The 26025-nt window shown below is 33.2% G+C and overlaps 1 protein-coding gene across 1 annotated transcript in view; it reads right to left on the bottom strand.

Moving 5' to 3' along the window:
- Positions 1-26025, bottom strand: part of slc4a2a (solute carrier family 4 member 2a) — a 122351-nt gene that overhangs the window by 77011 nt on the left and 19315 nt on the right. Inside the window, exon 2 of the mRNA XM_056293953.1 lies at positions 425-570. Within this exon, the coding sequence (XP_056149928.1) occupies positions 425-570 (146 nt within the window). The remainder of the gene's footprint in view (positions 1-424; positions 571-26025) is intronic.

Below are 26025 nucleotides of genomic sequence, written 5' to 3'. Positions count from 1 at the left end.
TCTGTCTACCTGCCTGTCTACCTCCTGCCTGCCTGTCTGCCTACCTGCTTGTCTGTAAAGTTACAGTATGGAAGCGGGGATGGACTGATCTGAGACCAGTGGAAGGAGATGTGAGAATAATCATCGGTAATGTTGCATGAGGCTGGAGGCTCAGTATAGTTCCCAACAGTATTTTCAGTTCATTGCTTATAGCATCACAGTATAGTCAACTGGTTGTTACCACGGTAACAGTAGCATTATCCTTAGTGGTTGTTACTATGTTAACAGTAGCATTATCCCTGCTGGTGGTTACTATGGTAACAGTAGCATTACCCCTACTGGTTGTTAACTACGGTAACAGTAGAATGATCTCTATTGGTGGTTACTATGGTAGCATTAGCACTAGCCCTGCAGATGGTTACTATGGTAACTGGCATGGGCTGACCTCATGTGGGGTACGGTCCAGTCTGCGGTGGCGTGCGGGGGGGTCTCGCTGCTCTCTGTGGTCCTTGGTGACATGAACAATCTGACCTTTAGTGCTCTTCCTAACCAGGTGGCGCCGAACGGCGGGGACATCCTCAAACCTGTGACCTGGAGAGGTGGATTAAAAAGACTGTGAAAGGCCAGAAGATAAGAAGACCACACACACACACACACACACACACACACACACACACACACACAAACACAGGTCCATGGGAATGTGTCCCTGCAGGAGGTAAGTGGGTTTCAAGGTTGACTGAACAACACTGAGGATGTGATTAAAAGAAGTGAACTCTGAAACCAAACAGCAACTCAGCAGACCTTCTGCTCTCACGTTATAAACCCACAACCATACACACACACACACACACACACACACACACACACACAACAGGTCTCACCCCACTTAAAGTTCACCAATAAGATCTTTATTAATAGTAACACGACCATCAACAGTGAACAGGTAGGGTCAACATTATTAGGCCCCTTTATGAAATCAAACAAAACCCTTAAGGTTTCCATGGAAATGACCATAACCAAAAGTGTTTATAGTTTAATTGCTTCCAAAAGAACAAAGACAAAATCTCCACTAAGCTTGATTAAGATATTTTACTGATGTGCTGAGCTGAAACAAGAAAAAACTAACATGACAAGGCCAAAATGATTAGCCCTCTGACCATTAATAGTCAATAGTGTAACCTTTCTGACTCACAACTGACAACAACTTCTTATGGTGGTTCCTAACTAGGTTGGCTCATGTCTCTTGAGGGATCTTAGCCCATTCTTCCATGGCAAACTGTTCCAGCTCATCCAGATTGCCTGGTTTTCCAGCATGGACATTAACCTTGAGCTCCTGCCACAGATTCTCAATAGGATTGAGATCTGGGCTCTGAGAGGGCCACTCCAGGACCTGGATTTTGGTGTCCTTCAAAAAGTTTTGGACCAACTTGAATGTATGCTTCGGGTCATTGTCTTGCTGGAAGACCCAGCAGCGACCTAAAGCTAGGCTGGCAGCAGATTTCTTTATGTTATCCTTCAAAATGTCAACATAATCTTCTTTCTTCATGATCCCATGCACCCAAACAAGGTTCCCTGTGCCTGAAGCAGCAAAACAGCCCCACAGCATTATGCTCCCACCACCATGTTTAACTGTGGCGACTGTGTTTTTAGGGTTGAAGGCCTCTCCCTTCCTTCGCCAAACAAAAGCAACATCCATGTGCCCAAACAGCTTAAGTTTAGTCTCATCAGACCAAAGGACAGACTTCCAAAACTCATGCCCATGTTTCAGATGTCCACGGGCAAACTTCAGTCTGGCTCTGATGTGCCGCTGTGTGAGCAATGGAGTTTTTCTTGGACAATGACCTCGAAGCCCACCACAATGAAGAGCCCTCACAACAGTCTTCCTCGAAACATCAAGTCCAGAAGAGGCCAGTTCAGCAACAATCATCTTGGCAGAGATCCGGGGATTGTTGTTGACAACTCTGACTATTTTCCTCTCCAAAGTTTTTGAAATCTTGCACTTTGGACCAGGCCCCGGTTTGTTTCTAACAGAATTTGTCTCCTTGTGCTTTACAAGGATGCAACGCACAGCTGTTCTAGACACTGTGAAACGATTGGAAATGGCAGTATAGCCTTCCCCCTTAAAATGAGCATCCACTATCTTCTTTCTGAGTTCCAGACTGGTTTCTTTACTTTTTGGCATGATGAAATTACTTCTTACCAAGAATTTAAGAGTAGTCCCTCTCAATCAAGTGTTCAAGTGCCACAAGCCCTGTTCATTGGAGTCCCTTAAGTCAAGTTCAGTGCTGATTGATTGCTCAGGTGTGGTTTGAAGGCTGATTGATTGCTCAGGTAAGGTTTGAAAGCAAAAAATCAGATGGGGGCTAATGTTTGACCACCTCAATGTTCAATACATGTGGTATAAAGCAAACCTGAAGATTTATTTTACATTCCAAAATGTACCAAATAGGGGCCTTAACATTGTTGAGTGTTTTACTATGTAAAGTTTTAAGAATGATGCAAACATTGAACAGAATTTTAGGGAAATGTTCCATAGTTCCTTGGGGGCCAATAATTTTGACCTTAACTTTATGTCCTGCTTCAAAAGGGGTTTATGACACATGTTCATTAAGGTCTGAATGAATCTGAAGTCAGCCTGGAAAAACCTTATCAAACTGTTTCACACATAACAAAGGATGTTAATCTGGGATGCTGTTAATGGGGGTGTTGTTAATGTGGGATGTTGTTAATCTGGGATGCTGTTAATCTGGAATGATGTTAATGTGGGATGTTGTTAATGTGGGATGTTGTTAATCTGGGATGTTGTTAATCTGGGATGATGTTAATGTGGGATGTTGTTAATGTGGGATGTTGTTAAACTGGGATGTTGTTAATGTGGGATCTTGATAACCTGGCGATGTTGTTAATGTGGGATGATGTTGTCATGGGATGTTGTTAATCTGGGATGCTGTTAAACTGGGATGTTGTTAATGTGGGATGTTGTTATTGTGGGATGTTGTTAATGTGGTAGGTTGTTAATGTGGGATGTTGTTAATGTGGGATGTAGTTAATATGGGATGTTCATGTGGGATGTTAATATGGGATGTTGTTAATGTGGGATGTCGTTAATGTGGGATGTTGTTCATGTGGGATGTTGTTAATGTGGGATGATGTTGTCATGGGATGTTGTTAATCTGGGATGCTGTTAAACTGGGATGTTGTTAATGTGGGATGTTGTTATTGTGGGATGTTGTTAATGTGGTAGGTTGTTAATGTGGGATGTTGTTAATGTGGGATGTAGTTAATATGGGATGTTCATGTGGGATGTTAATATGGGATGTTGTTAATGTGGGATGTCGTTAATGTGGGATGTTGTTCATGTGGGATGTTGTTAATGTGGGATGTTGTTAATATGGGATGTTGTTAATGTGGGATGTTGTTAATGTGGGATGTTGTTAATGTGGGATGTTGTTAATGTGGTAGGTTGTTAATGTGGGATGTTGTTAATGTGGGATGTTGTTAATGTGGTAGGTTGTTAATGTGGGATGTTGTTAATGTGGGATGTAGTTAATATGGGATGTTCATGTGGGATGTTGTTAATCTGGGATGTTGTTAATGTGGTATTTTGTTAATGTGGGATGTTGTTAATGTGGGATGTAGTTAATGTGGGATGTTCATGTGGGATGTTAATATGGGATGTTGTTAATGTGGGATGTCGTTAATGTGGGATGTTGTTCATGTGGGATGTTGTTCATGTGGGACGTTGTTAATCTGGGATGTTAATATGGGATGTTGTTAATGTGGGATGTTGTTAATGTGGGATGTCGTTAATCTAGGATGCTGTTAATCCAGGATGCTGTTATTGTGGGATGTTTTTAACATGGGATGCTGTTAATATGAGATGTTGTTAATCTGGGATGCTGTTAATGTGGGATGTTGTTAATATGAGATGTTGTTAATGTGGGATGTTGTTAATATGAGATGTTGTTAATCTGGGATGCTGTTAATGTGGGATGTTGTTAATATGAGATGTTGTTAATCTGGGATGCTGTTAACGTGGGATGTCGTTAATCTGGGATGCTGTTAATCTGGGATGCTGTTATTGTGGGATGTTTTTAATATGGGATGCTGTTAATATGAGATGTTGTTAATCTGGGATGCTGTTAATGTGGGATGTTGTTAATATGAGATGTTGTTAATCTGGGATGCTGTTAATGTGGGATGCTGTTAATGTGGGATGTTAATATGAGATGTTAATTTGGGATGTGGTTAATTTGGAATGTTGTTAATCTGGGATGCTGTTAATCTGGGAAATTGTTAATCTGGGATGTTGTTAAACTGGGATGTTGTTAATGTGGGATGTTGATAATGTGGGATTTTGATAATATGGGATGTTGTTAATGTGGGATGTTGTTAATGTGAGATGTTGTTAATCTGGGATGTTGTTAATGTTGGATGTTGTTAATGTGGGATGTTGTTAAACTGGGATGCTGTTAATGTGGGATGTTGTTAATATGGAATGTTGTTAACGTTGGATGTTGTTAAACTGGGATGCTGTTAAACTGGGATGCTGTTAAACTTGGATGTTGTTAATGTGGGATGTTGTTAATGTGGGATTTAGTTCATGTGGTATGTTGTTAATGTGGGATGTTGTTAATGTGGGATGTTGTTCACGTGGGATGTTGTTTATGTGGGATGCTGTTAATATGGGATGTTGTTAATCTGGGATTTTGTTAATCTGGGATGCTGGTAATGTGGGATGTTGTTAATCTGGGATGTTGTTAAACTGGGATGTTTCGAAAGGCACGAACTGATGAGGCCTCTTGGATGAGAGGCGAAACGTCTTCACGGATATATACCAAGTCCAGTTGCACTTGATTCAATTCCTTTGGATAACCATGACCTGGATGAATGAGAACATTCACAGACATGTTGCGGAACAATTTGGGTCTGACACCCTTAAAATGGTGAGGGAATATGAAAGGATGGCTCGGAAGATTGCAGACTACAGAAACCACTTGTGATTCAATCTGAGATGCAGACAACACAGGCTCATACCCACTAGCCTGCGCCTGTGTACCACAATGAAAGGACCTAGAGCAGACAGAATCATAGAGAAGGCACAGAATCAACTCCTGAATGAAAGAGTGAGACAGGTCCATTTCACTATTGAAGGGCTGAAGGAAAAATCTGACCAACTACTACAGCAACTAACATCCCACTTGCCTGGTCCAGTCTTGGAGAGGATCACTGATTTCACCAAGAAAGCCCAACTATCTCAACAACACAAAACCAAAGAAAGGCAGACAAGGAAGTTTCAAAACTTACAGCGACAAACCAACAACACTAGCCAAGCAGATATACTTACCTGGAGACAAAAGACAGAACATCCCACACAAAACGGAACGCAGAACAGATGGATCAAGAATCTGTCGGACAAGGTACTTTCCCAATCAGAGAAGGAGGTCTTAGCCAAAGGACTGAACTTCGCCATGACACCCAAACAATTACCTATAGTTGACCTCATCACATCCACAGAATCAGCCATAAGGAAAAACAAGCTAACGGAAACCGAGGCGGAACAGCTTAGGTTAAAGGTATCAGCAGCTCTCTGTCCAATGCAAAACTCCCTCCTTCCAACCTAACCATGGAGGAAAGGAAAGCCGTGACAGCCCTGAGCAAGGATGAAAACATCACTATCCTTCCAGCCGATAAGGGGAGATGCACGGTGATCCTCAACACAACAGACTACCACGCCAAGATCACGTCATTACTCAGCGACACCGACACCTATGATGAACCTCTGAGACGCGATCCTACTAGTGGTTACAAGAGGAGAATAATAGAGTACCTACAGAAACTACAGAAAGGAGGAACCATTGATCGGATACAATACCACCGTCTCTACCCACAAGATAACATTCCATGCATATATGGACTCCCTAAGATCCATGAAGATGGAACCCCCCTAAGGCCCATCGTCAGCAGCATAAACTCGGTCACATACAACATTGCCAAACATATAGCCAACATCTTGATCCCTTTAGTGGGCGAAACACCTCACCATATCCAAAACTCCATTGACTTCGTGGACAAGGTCCAAGCCGTAAAACTGGAAACTAATGAAATCATGGTATCCTACGACGTAACCTCGTTATTCACCTGCATCCCAACCATGGAGGCTTCGGAAACTTTGAGGCAACGTTTGCTACGGGACGACACCCTCCACAATAAGACCAACCTCAGCCCAGACCAGATTTGCCAACTACTGGACCTTTGCCTGAACACTACATATTTCCAATTCAGGGGCCAGTTTTACAGACAGAAACACGGCTGTGCAATGGGCTCACCAGCATCTCCCATTGTGGCCAACTTATATATGGAAGAGGTAGAACACAGGGCCCTGAACTCCTTCAGAGGAACATCCCCGAGCCACTGGTTCAGATATGTGGACGACACATGGGTCAAAATCCAAACACAAGAGGTGCAAGCGTTTACCAAACACATCAACTCAGTAGACAAGAACATTAAGTTCACAAGGGAAGACGTAAAGAACAACAGTTTGCCCTTCTTGGACTGTGACGTCCACATTGGGGAAGACAGGAGCCTCCACATTGGGGTTTACAGGAAACCTACACACACAGACCAATATCTACTTTTGGACTCACACCACCCTCTGGAACACAAACTGGGCGTCATCAGAACTCTGCAACACAGAGCTGACAATGTGCCCAGCAACACTCAGGCCCAACGAGAAGAACACAAACACCTGAGGGGAGCTTTAAAAACCTGCGGCTACCCCAGTTGGACCTTTGTGAAAACTGCAACACGTTCCAGAAAGACCAACCGGGTGAGCGAGGAGGAGAAAAGGAACAGAAGGAAGAGCACAGTCATCCTGTATGTTTCTGGGGTCTCCGAGAAACTCAGGAGAACTTTCAACAAACACCGCATCCCGGTATACTTCAAACCCAGCAACACACTCCGACAAAGACTGGTTCATCCCAAAGACCGTGTACCACACACCCAGAAAAGCAGTCTGGTGTATGCTGTACAATGCAGTGAGGATTGCACTGACCTATACATAGGAGAAACCAAACAACCACTACACAAACGGATGGCCCAACACAGAAGGCCAAACTCCTCAGGACAAGACTCAGCAGTCTATCTACACCTAAAGGAGAAGACACACTCCTTCCAGTACAGCAACGTACACATTTTGGACAGAGAAGATAGATGGTTTGAAAGAGGGGTGAAGGAAGCCATCGATGTGAAACTGGAAAAACCATCTCTCAACAGAGGAGGAGGTCTGCGACACCACCTATCTCCCACTTACAATGCCGTCCTTTCATCTCTACCCAGGAGACTCAAGAAGCCTAGCCTCCAAGAACAACAGTCGCTCACTAACGGCTCCAACCACTCTCATGACCACTGAATGGAGCACTAACGAAGTCGAAACTAACACCCCCAACGACTGTCGTTGTTAAACATCGGAACACAAAAGAGCCATGCATATCAATAGCTCTGATAATGACTCCAAAGAGGCTAAATATCTGAGTCTCATCACCAGCCAGTCAGACTAGCTTGGTCTAGTCAGAAAGGCACAAACTGATGAAGCCTCTTGGATGAGAGGCGAAACGTCTTCACGGATTTACACTTGTGTTATTTTGATAACATCTACACTTGTGTTATTTTGATAACATCTACACTTGTGTTATTTTGATGACATCTACACTTGTGTTATTTTGATGACATATACACGTGTTATTTTGATGACATATACACTTGTGTTATTTTGATAACATCTACACTTGTGTTATTTTGATGACATCTACACTGGTGTTATTTTGATAACATCTACACTTGTGTTATTTTGATAACATCTACACTGGTGTTATTTTGATGACATCTACACTTGTGTCATTTTGATGACATATACACGTGTTATTTTGATGACATATACACTTGTGTTATTTTGATAACATCTACACTTGTGTTATTTTGATAACATCTACACTTGTGTTATTTTGATGACATCTACACGTGTTATTTTGATGACATCTACACTTGTGTTATTTTGATGACATATACACGTGTTATTTTGATGACATATACACTTGTGTTATTTTGATAACATCTACACTTGTGTTATTTTGATGACATCTACACTGGTGTTATTTTGATGACATCTACACTTGTGTCATTTTGATGACATATACACGTGTTATTTTGATGACATATACACTTGTGTTATTTTGATAACATCTACACTTGTGTTATTTTGATAACATCTACACTTGTGTTATTTTGATGACATCTACACTTGTGTTATTTTGATAACATCTACACTTGTGTTATTTTGATAACATCTACACTTGTGTCATTTTGATGACATATACATGTCATTTTGATAACATCTACACTGGTGTTATTTTGATGACATCTACACTTGTGTTATTTTGATAACATCTACACTTGTGTTATTTTGATAACATCTACACTGGTGTTATTTTGATAACATCTACACTGGTGTTTTTTTGATAACATCTACACTGGTGTTATTTTGATGACATCTACACTTGTGTTATTTTGATAACATCTACACTTGTGTTATTTTGATGACATATACACTTGTGTTATTTTGATAACATCTACACTTGTGTCATTTTGATGACATATACACTTGTGTTATTTTGATAACATCTACACTTGTGTTATTTTGATAACATCTACACTTGTGTTATTTTGATAACATCTACACTTGTGTTATTTTGATGACATCTACACTTGTGTCATTTTGATGACATCTACACTTGGGTCATTTTGATAACATCTACACTTGTGTTATTTTGATGACATCTACACTGGTGTTATTTTGATAACATCTACACTTGTGTTATTTTGATAACATCTACACGTGTTATTTTGATAACATCTACACTTGTGTCATTTTGATGACATATACACTTGTGTTATTTTGATGACATATACACTTGTGTTTTTTTTGATGACATATACACTTGTGTCATTTTGATGACATCTACACTTGTGTTATTTTGATGACATCTACACTTGTGTTATTTTGATGACATCTACACTTGTGTTATTTTGATGACATCTACACTTGTGTCATTTTGATAACATCTACATTTGTGTTATTTTGATAACATCTACACTTGTGTTATTTTGATGACATCTACACTTGTGTTATTTTGATAACATCTACACTTGTGTTATTTTGATAACATATACACTGGTGTTATTTTGATAACATCTACACTTGTGTTATTTTGATGACATCTACACTTGTGTTATTTTGATAACATCTACACTTGTGTCATTTTGATAACATCTACACTTGTGTTATTTTGATAACATATACACTGGTGTTATTTTGATAACATCTACACTTGTGTTATTTTGATGACATCTACACTTGTGTTATTTTGATAACATCTACACTTGTGTCATTTTGATAACATCTACACTTGTGTTATTTTGATGACATCTACACTTGTGTTATTTTGATAACATCTACACTTGTGTTATTTTGATAACATCTACACTTGTGTTATTTTGATAACATCTACACTTGTGTCATTTTGATAACATATACACTTGTGTCGTTTTGATGACATATACATGTCATTTTGATAACATCTACACTTGTGTTATTTTGATAACATCTACACTGGTGTTATTTTGATAACATCTACACTTGTGTTATTTTGATAACATCTACACTTGTGTTATTTTGATAACATCTACACTGGTGTTATTTTGATAACATCTACACTTGTGTTATTTTGATAACATCTACACTTGTGTTATTTTGATAACATCTACACTGGTGTTTTTTTGATAACATCTACACTGGTGTTATTTTGATGACATCTACACTTGTGTTATTTTGATAACATCTACACTTGTGTTATTTTGATGACATATACACTTGTGTTATTTTGATAACATCTACACTTGTGTCATTTTGATGACATATACACTTGTGTTATTTTGATAACATCTACACTTGTGTTATTTTGATAACATCTACACTTGTGTTATTTTGATAACATCTACACTTGTGTTATTTTGATGACATACACTTGTGTCATTTTGATGACATATACACTTGTGTTATTTTGATGACATCTACACTTGTGTTATTTTGATAACATCTACACTTGTGTCATTTTGATGACATATACACTTGTGTTATTTTGATAACATCTACACTTGTGTTATTTTGATAACATCTACACTTGTGTTATTTTGATAACATCTACACGTGTTATTTTGATAACATCTACACTTGTGTTATTTTGATAACATCTACACGTGTTATTTTGATAACATCTACACTTGTGTTATTTTGATGACATATACACGTGTTATTTTGATAACATCTACACTTGTGTTATTTTGATGACATCTACACTTGTGTTATTTTGATAACATCTACACTTGTGTTATTTTGATGACATATACACGTGTTATTTTGATAACATCTACACTTGTGTCATTTTGATGACATCTACACTTGTGTTATTTTGATAACATCTACACTTGTGTTATTTTGATGACATCTACACTGGTGTTATTTTGATGACATCTACACTTGTGTTATTTTGATGACATCTACACTTGTGTTATTTTGATGACATCTACACTTGTGTCGTTTTGATGACATATACATGTCATTTTGATAACATCTACACTTGTGTTATTTTGATAACATCTACACTTGTGTCATTTTGATAACATCTACACTGGTGTTATTTTGATAACATCTACACTTGTGTCGTTTTGATGACATCTACACTTGTGTCATTTTGATAACATCTACACTGGTGTTATTTTGATAACATCTACACTTGTGTTATTTTGATAACATCTACACTTGTGTCATTTTGATAACATCTACACTTGTGTTATTTTGATAACATCTACACTTGTGTTATTTTGATAACATCTACACTGGTGTTATTTTGATGACATCTACACTTGTGTTATTTTGATAACATCTACACTTGTGTCATTTTGATAACATCTACACTTGTGTTATTTTGATGACATATACACTTGTGTTATTTTGATGACATCTACACTTGTGTTATTTTGATGACATCTACACTTGTGTTATTTTGATAACATCTACACTTGTGTTATTTTGATAACATCTACACTTGTGTTATTTTGATAACATCTACACTTGTGTTATTTTGATAACATCTACACTTGTGTTATTTTGATGACATCTACACTGGTGTTATTTTGATGACATCTACACTTGTGTTATTTTGATAACATCTACACTTGTGTTATTTTGATGACATATACACTTGTGTTATTTTGATAACATCTACACTTGTGTTATTTTGATAACATCTACACTTGTGTTATTTTGATAACATATACACTTGTGTTATTTTGATGACATCTACACTTGTGTTATTTTGATAACATCTACACTTGTGTTATTTTGATGACATCTACACTTGTGTTATTTTGATAACATCTACACTTGTGTTATTTTGATGACATCTACACTTGTGTTATTTTGATAACATCTACACTTGTGTCATTTTGATAACATCTACACTGGTGTTATTTTGATAACATCTACACTTGTGTCGTTTTGATGACATATACATGTCATTTTGATAACATATACACTTGTGTCATTTTGATAACATCTACACTTGTGTTATTTTGATAACATCTACACTGGTGTTATTTTGATGACATCTACACTTGTGTTATTTTGATAACATATACACTGGTGTTATTTTGATAACATCTACACTTGTGTTATTTTGATAACATCTACACTGGTGTTATTTTGATAACATCTACACTTGTGTTATTTTGATAACATCTACACTTGTGTTATTTTGATAGCATCTACACTGGTGTTATTTTGATGACATCTACACTTGTGTTATTTTGATAGCATCTACACTGGTGTTATTTTGATGACATCTACACTTGTGTTATTTTGATAACATCTACACTTGTGTCATTTTGATAACATCTACACTTGTGTTATTTTGATGACATATACACTTGTGTTATTTTGATGACATCTACACTTGTGTTATTTTGATAACATCTACACTTGTGTTATTTTGATAACATCTACACTTGTGTTATTTTGATAACATCTACACTTGTGTTATTTTGATGACATCTACACTTGTGTTATTTTGATAACATCTACACTTGTGTTATTTTGATAACATCTACACTTGTGTTATTTTGATAACATCTACACTTGTGTTATTTTGATAACATCTACACTTGTGTTATTTTGATGACATCTACACTGGTGTTATTTTGATGACATCTACACTTGTGTTATTTTGATAACATCTACACTTGTGTTATTTTGATGACATATACACTTGTGTTATTTTGATAACATCTACACTTGTGTTATTTTGATAACATCTACACTTGTGTTATTTTGATAACATATACACTTGGGTTATTTTGATGACATCTACACTTGTGTTATTTTGATAACATCTACACTTGTGTTATTTTGATGACATCTACACTTGTGTTATTTCGATAACATCTACACTTGTGTTATTTTGATGACATCTACACTTGTGTTATTTTGATAACATCTACACTTGTGTCATTTTGATAACATCTACACTTGTGTTATTTTGATGACATATACACTTGTGTTATTTTGATGACATCTACACTTGTGTTATTTTGATAACATCTACACTTGTGTTATTTTGATGACATATACACTTGTGTTATTTTGATGACATCTACACTTGTGTTATTTTGATGACATATACACTTGTGTTATTTTGATAACATCTACACTTGTGTCGTTTTGATGACATATACACTTGTGTTATTTTGATAACATCTACACTGGTGTTATTTTGATAAGATCTACACTTGTGTCATTTTGATAACATCTACACTGGTGTTATTTTGATAACATCTACATTTGTGTCATTTTGATAACATCTACACTGGTGTCATTTTGATAACATATACACTTGTGTCATTTTGATAACATCTACACTGGTGTTATTTTGATAACATCTACACTTGTGTTATTTTGATAACATCTACACTTGTGTTATTTTGATAACATCTACACTGGTGTTATTTTGATGACATCTACACTTGTGTCATTTTGATGACATCTACACTTGTGTTATTTTGATAACATCTACACTTGTGTCATTTTGATAACATCTACACTTGTGTTATTTTGATGACATATACACTTGTGTTATTTTGATGACATCTACACTTGTGTTATTTTGATGACATCTACACTTGTGTTATTTTGATAACATCTACACTTGTGTTATTTTGATAACATCTACACTTGTGTTATTTTGATAACATCTACACTTGTGTTATTTTGATGACATCTACACTTGTGTTATTTTGATAACATCTACACTTGTGTTATTTTGATAACATCTACACTTGTGTTATTTTGATAACATCTACACTTGTGTTATTTTGATAACATCTACACTTGTGTTATTTTGATGACATCTACACTGGTGTTATTTTGATGACATCTACACTTGTGTTATTTTGATAACATCTACACTTGTGTTATTTTGATGACATATACACTTGTGTTATTTTGATAACATCTACACTTGTGTTATTTTGATAACATCTACACTTGTGTTATTTTGATAACATATACACTTGTGTTATTTTGATGACATCTACACTTGTGTTATTTTGATAACATCTACACTTGTGTTATTTTGATGACATCTACACTTGTGTTATTTTGATAACATCTACACTTGTGTTATTTTGATGACATCTACACTTGTGTTATTTTGATAACATCTACACTTGTGTCATTTTGATAACATCTACACTTGTGTTATTTTGATGACATATACACTTGTGTTATTTTGATGACATCTACACTTGTGTTATTTTGATAACATCTACACTTGTGTTATTTTGATGACATATACACTTGTGTTATTTTGATGACATCTACACTTGTGTTATTTTGATGACATATACACTTGTGTTATTTTGATAACATCTACACTTGTGTCGTTTTGATGACATATACACTTGTGTTATTTTGATGACATCTACACTTGTGTTATTTTGATAACATCTACACTTGTGTCATTTTGATAACATCTACACTGGTGTTATTTTGATAACATCTACACTTGTGTCATTTTGATAACATCTACACTGGTGTTATTTTGATAACATCTACACTTGTGTCATTTTGATAACATCTACACTGGTGTCATTTTGATAACATATACACTTGTGTCATTTTGATAACATCTACACTTGTGTTATTTTGATAACATCTACACTTGTGTTATTTTGATAACATCTACACTGGTGTTATTTTGATAACATCTACACTTGTGTCATTTTGATAACATCTACACTTGTGTCATTTTGATAACATCTACACTGGTGTCATTTTGATAACATATACACTTGTGTCATTTTGATAACATCTACACTTGTGTTATTTTGATAACATCTACACTGGTGTTATTTTGATAACATCTACACTTGTGTCATTTTGATAACATCTACACTTGTGTCATTTTGATAACATCTACACTGGTGTTATTTTGATAACATCTACACTGGTGTCATTTTGATAACATATACACTTGTGTCATTTTGATAACATATACACTTGTGTTATTTTGATAACATCTACACTTGTGTTATTTTGATAACATCTACACTGGTGTTATTTTGATGACATCTACACTTGTGTTATTTTGATAACATCTACACTTGTGTCATTTTGATAACATCTACACTTGTGTTATTTTGATGACATATACACTTTTGTTATTTTGATGACATCTACACTTGTGTTATTTTGATGACATCTACACTTGTGTTATTTTGATAACATCTACACTTGTGTTATTTTGATAACATCTACACTTGTGTTATTTTGATAACATCTACACTTGTGTTATTTTGATGACATCTACACTTGTGTTATTTTGATGACATCTACACTTGTGTTATTTTGATGACATCTACACTTGTGTTATTTTGATAACATCTACACTTGTGTTATTTTGATAACATATACACTTGTGTTATTTTGATGACATCTACACTTGTGTTATTTTGATAACATCTACACTTGTCTTATTTTGATGACATCTACACTTGTGTTATTTTGATAACATCTACACTTGTGTTATTTTGATGACATCTACACTTGTGTTATTTTGATAACATCTACACTTGTGTCATTTTGATAACATCTACACTGGTGTTATTTTGATAACATCTACACTTGTGTCGTTTTGATGACATATACATGTCATTTTGATAACATATACACTTGTGTCATTTTGATAACATCTACACTGGTGTTATTTTGATAACATCTACACTTGTGTTATTTTGATAACATCTACACTTGTGTTATTTTGATAACATCTACACTGGTGTTATTTTGATGACATCTACACTTGTGTTATTTTGATAACATCTACACTTGTGTCATTTTGATAACATCTACACTTGTGTTATTTTGATGACATATACACTTGTGTTATTTTGATGACATCTACACTTGTGTTATTTTGATGACATCTACACTTGTGTTATTCTGATAACATCTACACTTGTGTTATTTTGATAACATCTACACTTGTGTTATTTTGATAACATCTACACTTGTGTTATTTTGATGACATCTACACTTGTGTTATTTTGATAACATCTACACTTGTGTTATTTTGATAACATCTACACTTGTGTTATTTTGATAACATCTACACTTGTGTTATTTTGATAACATCTACACTTGTGTTATTTTGATGACATCTACACTGGTGTTATTTTGATGACATCTACACTTGTGTTATTTTGATAACATCTACACTTGTGTTATTTTGATGACATATACACTTGTGTTATTTTGATAACATCTACACTTGTGTTATTTTGATAACATCTACACTTGTGTTATTTTGATAACATATACACTTGTGTTATTTTGATGACATCTACACTTGTGTTATTTTGATAACATCTACACTTGTGTTATTTTGATGACATCTACACTTGTGTTATTTTGATAACATCTACACTTGTGTTATTTTGATGACATCTACACTTGTGTTATTTTGATAACATCTACACTTGTGTCATTTTGATAACATCTACACTTGTGTTATTTTGATGACATATACACTTGTGTTATTTTGATGACATCTACACTTGTGTTATTTTGATAACATCTACACTTGTGTTATTTTGATGACATATACACTTGTGTTATTTTGATGACATCTACACTTGTGTTATTTTGATGACATATACACTTGTGTTATTTTGATAACATCTACACTTGTGTCGTTTTGATGACATATACACTTGTGTTATTTTGATAACATCTACACTGGTGTTATTTTGATGACATCTACACTTGTGTTATTTTGATAACATCTACACTTGTGTCATTTTGATAACATCTACACTTGTGTTATTTTGATGACATATACACTTGTGTTATTTTGATGACATCTACACTTGTGTTATTTTGATGACATCTACACTTGTGTTATTTTGATAACATCTACACTTGTGTTATTTTGATGACATCTACACTTGTGTTATTTTGATGACATCTACACTTGTGTTATTTTGATAACATCTACACTTGTGTTATTTTGATGACATATACACTTGTGTTATTTTGATAACATCTACACTTGTGTTATTTTGATGACATCTACACTTGTGTTATTTTGATAACATCTACACTTGTGTTATTTTGATAACATCTACACTTGTGTCATTTTGATAACATCTACACTTGTGTTATTTTGATGACATCTACACTTGTGTTATTTTGATAACATCTACACTTGTGTCATTTTGATGACATATACACGTGTTATTTTGATGACATATACACTTGTGTTATTTTGATGACATATACACGTGTTATTTTGATAACATCTACACTTGTGTTATTTTGATGACATCTACACTTGTGTTATTTTGATGACATCTACACTTGTGTTATTCTGATAACATCTACACTTGTGTTATTTTGATAACATCTACACTTGTGTTATTTTGATAACATCTACACTTGTGTTATTTTGATGACATCTACACTTGTGTTATTTTGATAACATCTACACTTGTGTTATTTTGATAACATCTACACTTGTGTTATTTTGATAACATCTACACTTGTGTTATTTTGATAACATCTACACTTGTGTTATTTTGATGACATCTACACTGGTGTTATTTTGATGACATCTACACTTGTGTTATTTTGATAACATCTACACTTGTGTTATTTTGATGACATATACACTTGTGTTATTTTGATAACATCTACACTTGTGTTATTTTGATAACATCTACACTTGTGTTATTTTGATAACATATACACTTGTGTTATTTTGATGACATCTACACTTGTGTTATTTTGATAACATCTACACTTGTGTTATTTTGATAACATCTACACTTGTGTTATTTTGATAACATCTACACTTGTGTCATTTTGATAACATATACACTTGTGTCGTTTTGATGACATATACATGTCATTTTGATAACATCTACACTTGTGTTATTTTGATAACATCTACACTGGTGTTATTTTGATAACATCTACACTTGTGTTATTTTGATAACATCTACACTTGTGTCATTTTGATAACATCTACACTTGTGTTATTTTGATGACATCTACACTTGTGTTATTTTGATAACATCTACACTTGTGTTATTTTGATGACATCTACACTTGTGTTATTTTGATAACATCTACACTTGTGTTATTTTGATAACATCTACACTTGTGTTATTTTGATAACATCTACACTTGTGTCATTTTGATAACATATACACTTGTGTCGTTTTGATGACATATACATGTCATTTTGATAACATCTACACTTGTGTTATTTTGATAACATCTACACTGGTGTTATTTTGATAACATCTACACTTGTGTTATTTTGATAACATCTACACTTGTGTCATTTTGATAACATCTACACTTGTGTTATTTTGATGACATCTACACTTGTGTTATTTTGATAACATCTACACTTGTGTCATTTTGATAACATCTACACTGGTGTTATTTTGATGACATCTACACTTGTGTTATTTTGATAACATCTACACTTGTGTTATTTTGATAACATCTACACTGGTGTTATTTTGATAACATCTACACTTGTGTTATTTTGATAACATCTACACTTGTGTTATTTTGATAACATCTACACTGGTGTTTTTTTGATAACATCTACACTGGTGTTATTTTGATGACATCTACACTTGTGTTATTTTGATAACATCTACACTTGTGTTATTTTGATGACATATACACTTGTGTTATTTTGATAACATCTACACTTGTGTCATTTTGATGACATATACACTTGTGTTATTTTGATAACATCTACACTTGTGTTATTTTGATAACATCTACACTTGTGTTATTTTGATAACATCTACACTTGTGTTATTTTGATGACATACACTTGTGTCATTTTGATGACATATACACTTGTGTTATTTTGATGACATCTACACTTGTGTTATTTTGATAACATCTACACTTGTGTCATTTTGATGACATATACACTTGTGTTATTTTGATAACATCTACACTTGTGTTATTTTGATAACATCTACACTTGTGTTATTTTGATAACATCTACACGTGTTATTTTGATAACATCTACACTTGTGTTATTTTGATAACATCTACACGTGTTATTTTGATAACATCTACACTTGTGTTATTTTGATGACATATACACGTGTTATTTTGATAACATCTACACTTGTGTTATTTTGATGACATCTACACTTGTGTTATTTTGATAACATCTACACTTGTGTTATTTTGATGACATATACACGTGTTATTTTGATAACATCTACACTTGTGTCATTTTGATGACATCTACACTTGTGTTATTTTGATAACATCTACACTGGTGTTATTTTGATGACATCTACACTTGTGTCATTTTGATGACATCTACACTTGTGTTATTTTGATAACATCTACACTTGTGTCATTTTGATAACATCTACACTTGTGTTATTTTGATGACATATACACTTGTGTTATTTTGATGACATCTACACTTGTGTTATTTTGATGACATCTACACTTGTGTTATTTTGATAACATCTACACTTGTGTTATTTTGATAACATCTACACTTGTGTTATTTTGATAACATCTACACTTGTGTTATTTTGATGACATCTACACTTGTGTTATTTTGATAACATCTACACTTGTGTTATTTTGATAACATCTACACTTGTGTTATTTTGATAACATCTACACTTGTGTTATTTTGATAACATCTACACTTGTGTTATTTTGATGACATCTACACTGGTGTTATTTTGATGACATCTACACTTGTGTTATTTTGATAACATCTACACTTGTGTTATTTTGATGACATATACACTTGTGTTATTTTGATAACATCTACACTTGTGTTATTTTGATAACATCTACACTTGTGTTATTTTGATAACATATACACTTGTGTTATTTTGATGACATCTACACTTGTGTTATTTTGATAACATCTACACTTGTGTTATTTTGATGACATCTACACTTGTGTTATTTTGATAACATCTACACTTGTGTTATTTTGATGACATCTACACTTGTGTTATTTTGATAACATCTACACTTGTGTCATTTTGATAACATCTACACTTGTGTTATTTTGATGACATATACACTTGTGTTATTTTGATGACATCTACACTTGTGTTATTTTGATAACATCTACACTTGTGTTATTTTGATGACATATACACTTGTGTTATTTTGATGACATCTACACTTGTGTTATTTTGATGACATATACACTTGTGTTATTTTGATAACATCTACACTTGTGTCGTTTTGATGACATATACACTTGTGTTATTTTGATGACATCTACACTTGTGTTATTTTGATAACATCTACACTTGTGTCATTTTGATAACATCTACACTGGTGTTATTTTGATAACATCTACACTTGTGTCATTTTGATAACATCTACACTGGTGTTATTTTGATAACATCTACACTTGTGTCATTTTGATAACATCTACACTGGTGTCATTTTGATAACATATACACTTGTGTCATTTTGATAACATCTACACTTGTGTTATTTTGATAACATCTACACTTGTGTTATTTTGATAACATCTACACTGGTGTTATTTTGATAACATCTACACTTGTGTCATTTTGATAACATCTACACTTGTGTCATTTTGATAACATCTACACTGGTGTCATTTTGATAACATATACACTTGTGTCATTTTGATAACATCTACACTTGTGTTATTTTGATAACATCTACACTTGTGTTATTTTGATAACATCTACACTGGTGTTATTTTGATAACATCTACACTTGTGTTATTTTGATAACATCTACACTTGTGTCATTTTGATAACATCTACACTGGTGTTATTTTGATAACATCTACACTTGTGTCATTTTGATAACATCTACACTGGTGTCATTTTGATAACATATACACTTGTGTCATTTTGATAACATATACACTTGTGTTATTTTGATAACATCTACACTTGTGTTATTTTGATAACATCTACACTGGTGTTATTTTGATGACATCTACACTTGTGTTATTTTGATAACATCTACACTTGTGTCATTTTGATAACATCTACACTTGTGTTATTTTGATGACATATACACTTTTGTTATTTTGATGACATCTACACTTGTGTTATTTTGATGACATCTACACTTGTGTTATTTTGATAACATCTACACTTGTGTTATTTTGATAACATCTACACTTGTGTTATTTTGATAACATCTACACTTGTGTTATTTTGATGACATCTACACTTGTGTTATTTTGATGACATCTACACTTGTGTTATTTTGATGACATCTACACTTGTGTTATTTTGATAACATCTACACTTGTGTTATTTTGATAACATATACACTTGTGTTATTTTGATGACATCTACACTTGTGTTATTTTGATAACATCTACACTTGTCTTATTTTGATGACATCTACACTTGTGTTATTTTGATAACATCTACACTTGTGTTATTTTGATGACATCTACACTTGTGTTATTTTGATAACATCTACACTTGTGTCATTTTGATAACATCTACACTGGTGTTATTTTGATAACATCTACACTGGTGTTATTTTGATAACATCTACACTTGTGTCATTTTGATAACATCTACACTGGTGTTATTTTGATAACATCTACACTTGTGTCGTTTTGATGACATATACATGTCATTTTGATAACATATACACTTGTGTCATTTTGATAACATCTACACTGGTGTTATTTTGATAACATCTACACTTGTGTTATTTTGATAACATCTACACTTGTGTTATTTTGATAACATCTACACTTGTGTCATTTTGATAACATATACACTTGTGTCGTTTTGATGACATATACATGTCATTTTGATAACATCTACACTTGTGTTATTTTGATAACATCTACACTGGTGTTATTTTGATAACATCTACACTTGTGTTATTTTGATAACATCTACACTTGTGTCATTTTGATAACATCTACACTTGTGTTATTTTGATGACATCTACACTTGTGTTATTTTGATAACATCTACACTTGTGTTATTTTGATGACATCTACACTTGTGTTATTTTGATAACATCTACACTTGTGTTATTTTGATAACATCTACACTTGTGTTATTTTGATAACATCTACACTTGTGTCATTTTGATAACATATACACTTGTGTCGTTTTGATGACATATACATGTCATTTTGATAACATCTACACTTGTGTTATTTTGATAACATCTACACTGGTGTTATTTTGATAACATCTACACTTGTGTTATTTTGATAACATCTACACTTGTGTCATTTTGATAACATCTACACTTGTGTTATTTTGATGACATCTACACTTGTGTTATTTTGATAACATCTACACTTGTGTCATTTTGATAACATCTACACTGGTGTTATTTTGATGACATCTACACTTGTGTTATTTTGATAACATCTACACTTGTGTTATTTTGATAACATCTACACTGGTGTTATTTTGATAACATCTACACTTGTGTTATTTTGATAACATCTACACTTGTGTTATTTTGATAACATCTACACTGGTGTTTTTTTGATAACATCTACACTGGTGTTATTTTGATGACATCTACACTTGTGTTATTTTGATAACATCTACACTTGTGTTATTTTGATGACATATACACTTGTGTTATTTTGATAACATCTACACTTGTGTCATTTTGATGACATATACACTTGTGTTATTTTGATAACATCTACACTTGTGTTATTTTGATAACATCTACACTTGTGTTATTTTGATAACATCTACACTTGTGTTATTTTGATGACATACACTTGTGTCATTTTGATGACATATACACTTGTGTTATTTTGATGACATCTACACTTGTGTTATTTTGATAACATCTACACTTGTGTCATTTTGATGACATATACACTTGTGTTATTTTGATAACATCTACACTTGTGTTATTTTGATAACATCTACACTTGTGTTATTTTGATAACATCTACACGTGTTATTTTGATAACATCTACACTTGTGTTATTTTGATAACATCTACACGTGTTATTTTGATAACATCTACACTTGTGTTATTTTGATGACATATACACGTGTTATTTTGATAACATCTACACTTGTGTTATTTTGATGACATCTACACTTGTGTTATTTTGATAACATCTACACTTGTGTTATTTTGATGACATATACACGTGTTATTTTGATAACATCTACACTTGTGTCATTTTGATGACATCTACACTTGTGTTATTTTGATAACATCTACACTTGTGTTATTTTGATGACATCTACACTGGTGTTATTTTGATGACATCTACACTTGTGTTATTTTGATGACATCTACACTTGTGTTATTTTGATGACATCTACACTTGTGTCGTTTTGATGACATATACATGTCATTTTGATAACATCTACACTTGTGTTATTTTGATAACATCTACACTGGTGTTATTTTGATAACATCTACACTTGTGTCGTTTTGATGACATCTACACTTGTGTCATTTTGATAACATCTACACTGGTGTTATTTTGATAACATCTACACTTGTGTTATTTTGATAACATCTACACTTGTGTCATTTTGATAACATCTACACTTGTGTTATTTTGATAACATCTACACTTGTGTTATTTTGATAACATCTACACTGGTGTTATTTTGATGACATCTACACTTGTGTTATTTTGATAACATCTACACTTGTGTCATTTTGATAACATCTACACTTGTGTTATTTTGATGACATATACACTTGTGTTATTTTGATGACATCTACACTTGTGTTATTTTGATGACATCTACACTTGTGTTATTTTGATAACATCTACACTTGTGTTATTTTGATAACATCTACACTTGTGTTATTTTGATAACATCTACACTTGTGTTATTTTGATAACATCTACACTTGTGTTATTTTGATGACATCTACACTGGTGTTATTTTGATGACATCTACACTTGTGTTATTTTGATAACATCTACACTTGTGTTATTTTGATGACATATACACTTGTGTTATTTTGATAACATCTACACTTGTGTTATTTTGATAACATCTACACTTGTGTTATTTTGATAACATATACACTTGTGTTATTTTGATGACATCTACACTTGTGTTATTTTGATAACATCTACACTTGTGTTATTTTGATGACATTTACACTTGTGTTATTTTGATAACATCTACACTTGTGTTATTTTGATGACATCTACACTTGTGTTATTTTGATAACATCTACACTTGTGTCATTTTGATAACATCTACACTGGTGTTATTTTGATAACATCTACACTTGTGTCGTTTTGATGACATATACATGTCATTTTGATAACATATACACTTGTGTCATTTTGATAACATCTACACTTGTGTTATTTTGATAACATCTACACTGGTGTTATTTTGATGACATCTACACTTGTGTTATTTTGATAACATATACACTGGTGTTATTTTGATAACATCTACACTTGTGTTATTTTGATAACATATACACTTGTGTCATTTTGATAACATCTACACTTGTGTTATTTTGATAACATCTACACTGGTGTTATTTTGATGACATCTACACTGGTGTTATTTTGATGACATCTACACTTGTGTTATTTTGATAACATCTACACTTGTGTCATTTTGATGACATATACACTTGTGTTATTTTGATAACATCTACACTTGTGTTATTTTGATAACATCTACACTTGTGTTATTTTGATAACATCTACACTTGTGTTATTTTGATGACATACACTTGTGTCATTTTGATGACATATACACTTGTGTTATTTTGATGACATCTACACTTGTGTTATTTTGATAACATCTACACTTGTGTCATTTTGATGACATATACACTTGTGTTATTTTGATAACATCTACACTTGTGTTATTTTGATAACATCTACACTTGTGTTATTTTGATAACATCTACACGTGTTATTTTGATAACATCTACACTTGTGTTATTTTGATAACATCTACACGTGTTATTTTGATAACATCTACACTTGTGTTATTTTGATGACATATACACGTGTTATTTTGATAACATCTACACTTGTGTTATTTTGATGACATCTACACTTGTGTTATTTTGATAACATCTACACTTGTGTTATTTTGATGACATATACACGTGTTATTTTGATAACATCTACACTTGTGTCATTTTGATGACATCTACACTTGTGTTATTTTGATAACATCTACACTTGTGTTATTTTGATGACATCTACACTGGTGTTATTTTGATGACATCTACACTTGTGTTATTTTGATGACATCTACACTTGTGTTATTTTGATGACATCTACACTTGTGTCGTTTTGATGACATATACATGTCATTTTGATAACATCTACACTTGTGTTATTTTGATAACATCTACACTGGTGTTATTTTGATAACATCTACACTTGTGTCGTTTTGATGACATCTACACTTGTGTCATTTTGATAACATCTACACTGGTGTTATTTTGATAACATCTACACTTGTGTTATTTTGATAACATCTACACTTGTGTCATTTTGATAACATCTACACTTGTGTTATTTTGATAACATCTACACTTGTGTTATTTTGATAACATCTACACTGGTGTTATTTTGATGACATCTACACTTGTGTTATTTTGATAACATCTACACTTGTGTCATTTTGATAACATCTACACTTGTGTTATTTTGATGACATATACACTTGTGTTATTTTGATGACATCTACACTTGTGTTATTTTGATGACATCTACACTTGTGTTATTTTGATAACATCTACACTTGTGTTATTTTGATAACATCTACACTTGTGTTATTTTGATAACATCTACACTTGTGTTATTTTGATAACATCTACACTTGTGTTATTTTGATGACATCTACACTGGTGTTATTTTGATGACATCTACACTTGTGTTATTTTGATAACATCTACACTTGTGTTATTTTGATGACATATACACTTGTGTTATTTTGATAACATCTACACTTGTGTTATTTTGATAACATCTACACTTGTGTTATTTTGATAACATATACACTTGTGTTATTTTGATGACATCTACACTTGTGTTATTTTGATAACATCTACACTTGTGTTATTTTGATGACATTTACACTTGTGTTATTTTGATAACATCTACACTTGTGTTATTTTGATGACATCTACACTTGTGTTATTTTGATAACATCTACACTTGTGTCATTTTGATAACATCTACACTGGTGTTATTTTGATAACATCTACACTTGTGTCGTTTTGATGACATATACATGTCATTTTGATAACATATACACTTGTGTCATTTTGATAACATCTACACTTGTGTTATTTTGATAACATCTACACTGGTGTTATTTTGATGACATCTACACTTGTGTTAT

The sequence above is a fragment of the Lampris incognitus genome, chromosome 14 (assembly GCF_029633865.1).
Source record: "Lampris incognitus isolate fLamInc1 chromosome 14, fLamInc1.hap2, whole genome shotgun sequence".
Classification (NCBI taxonomy): Eukaryota; Metazoa; Chordata; class Actinopteri; order Lampriformes; family Lampridae; genus Lampris; species Lampris incognitus.
This window is presented reverse-complemented; position numbering and strand designations above follow the sequence as displayed.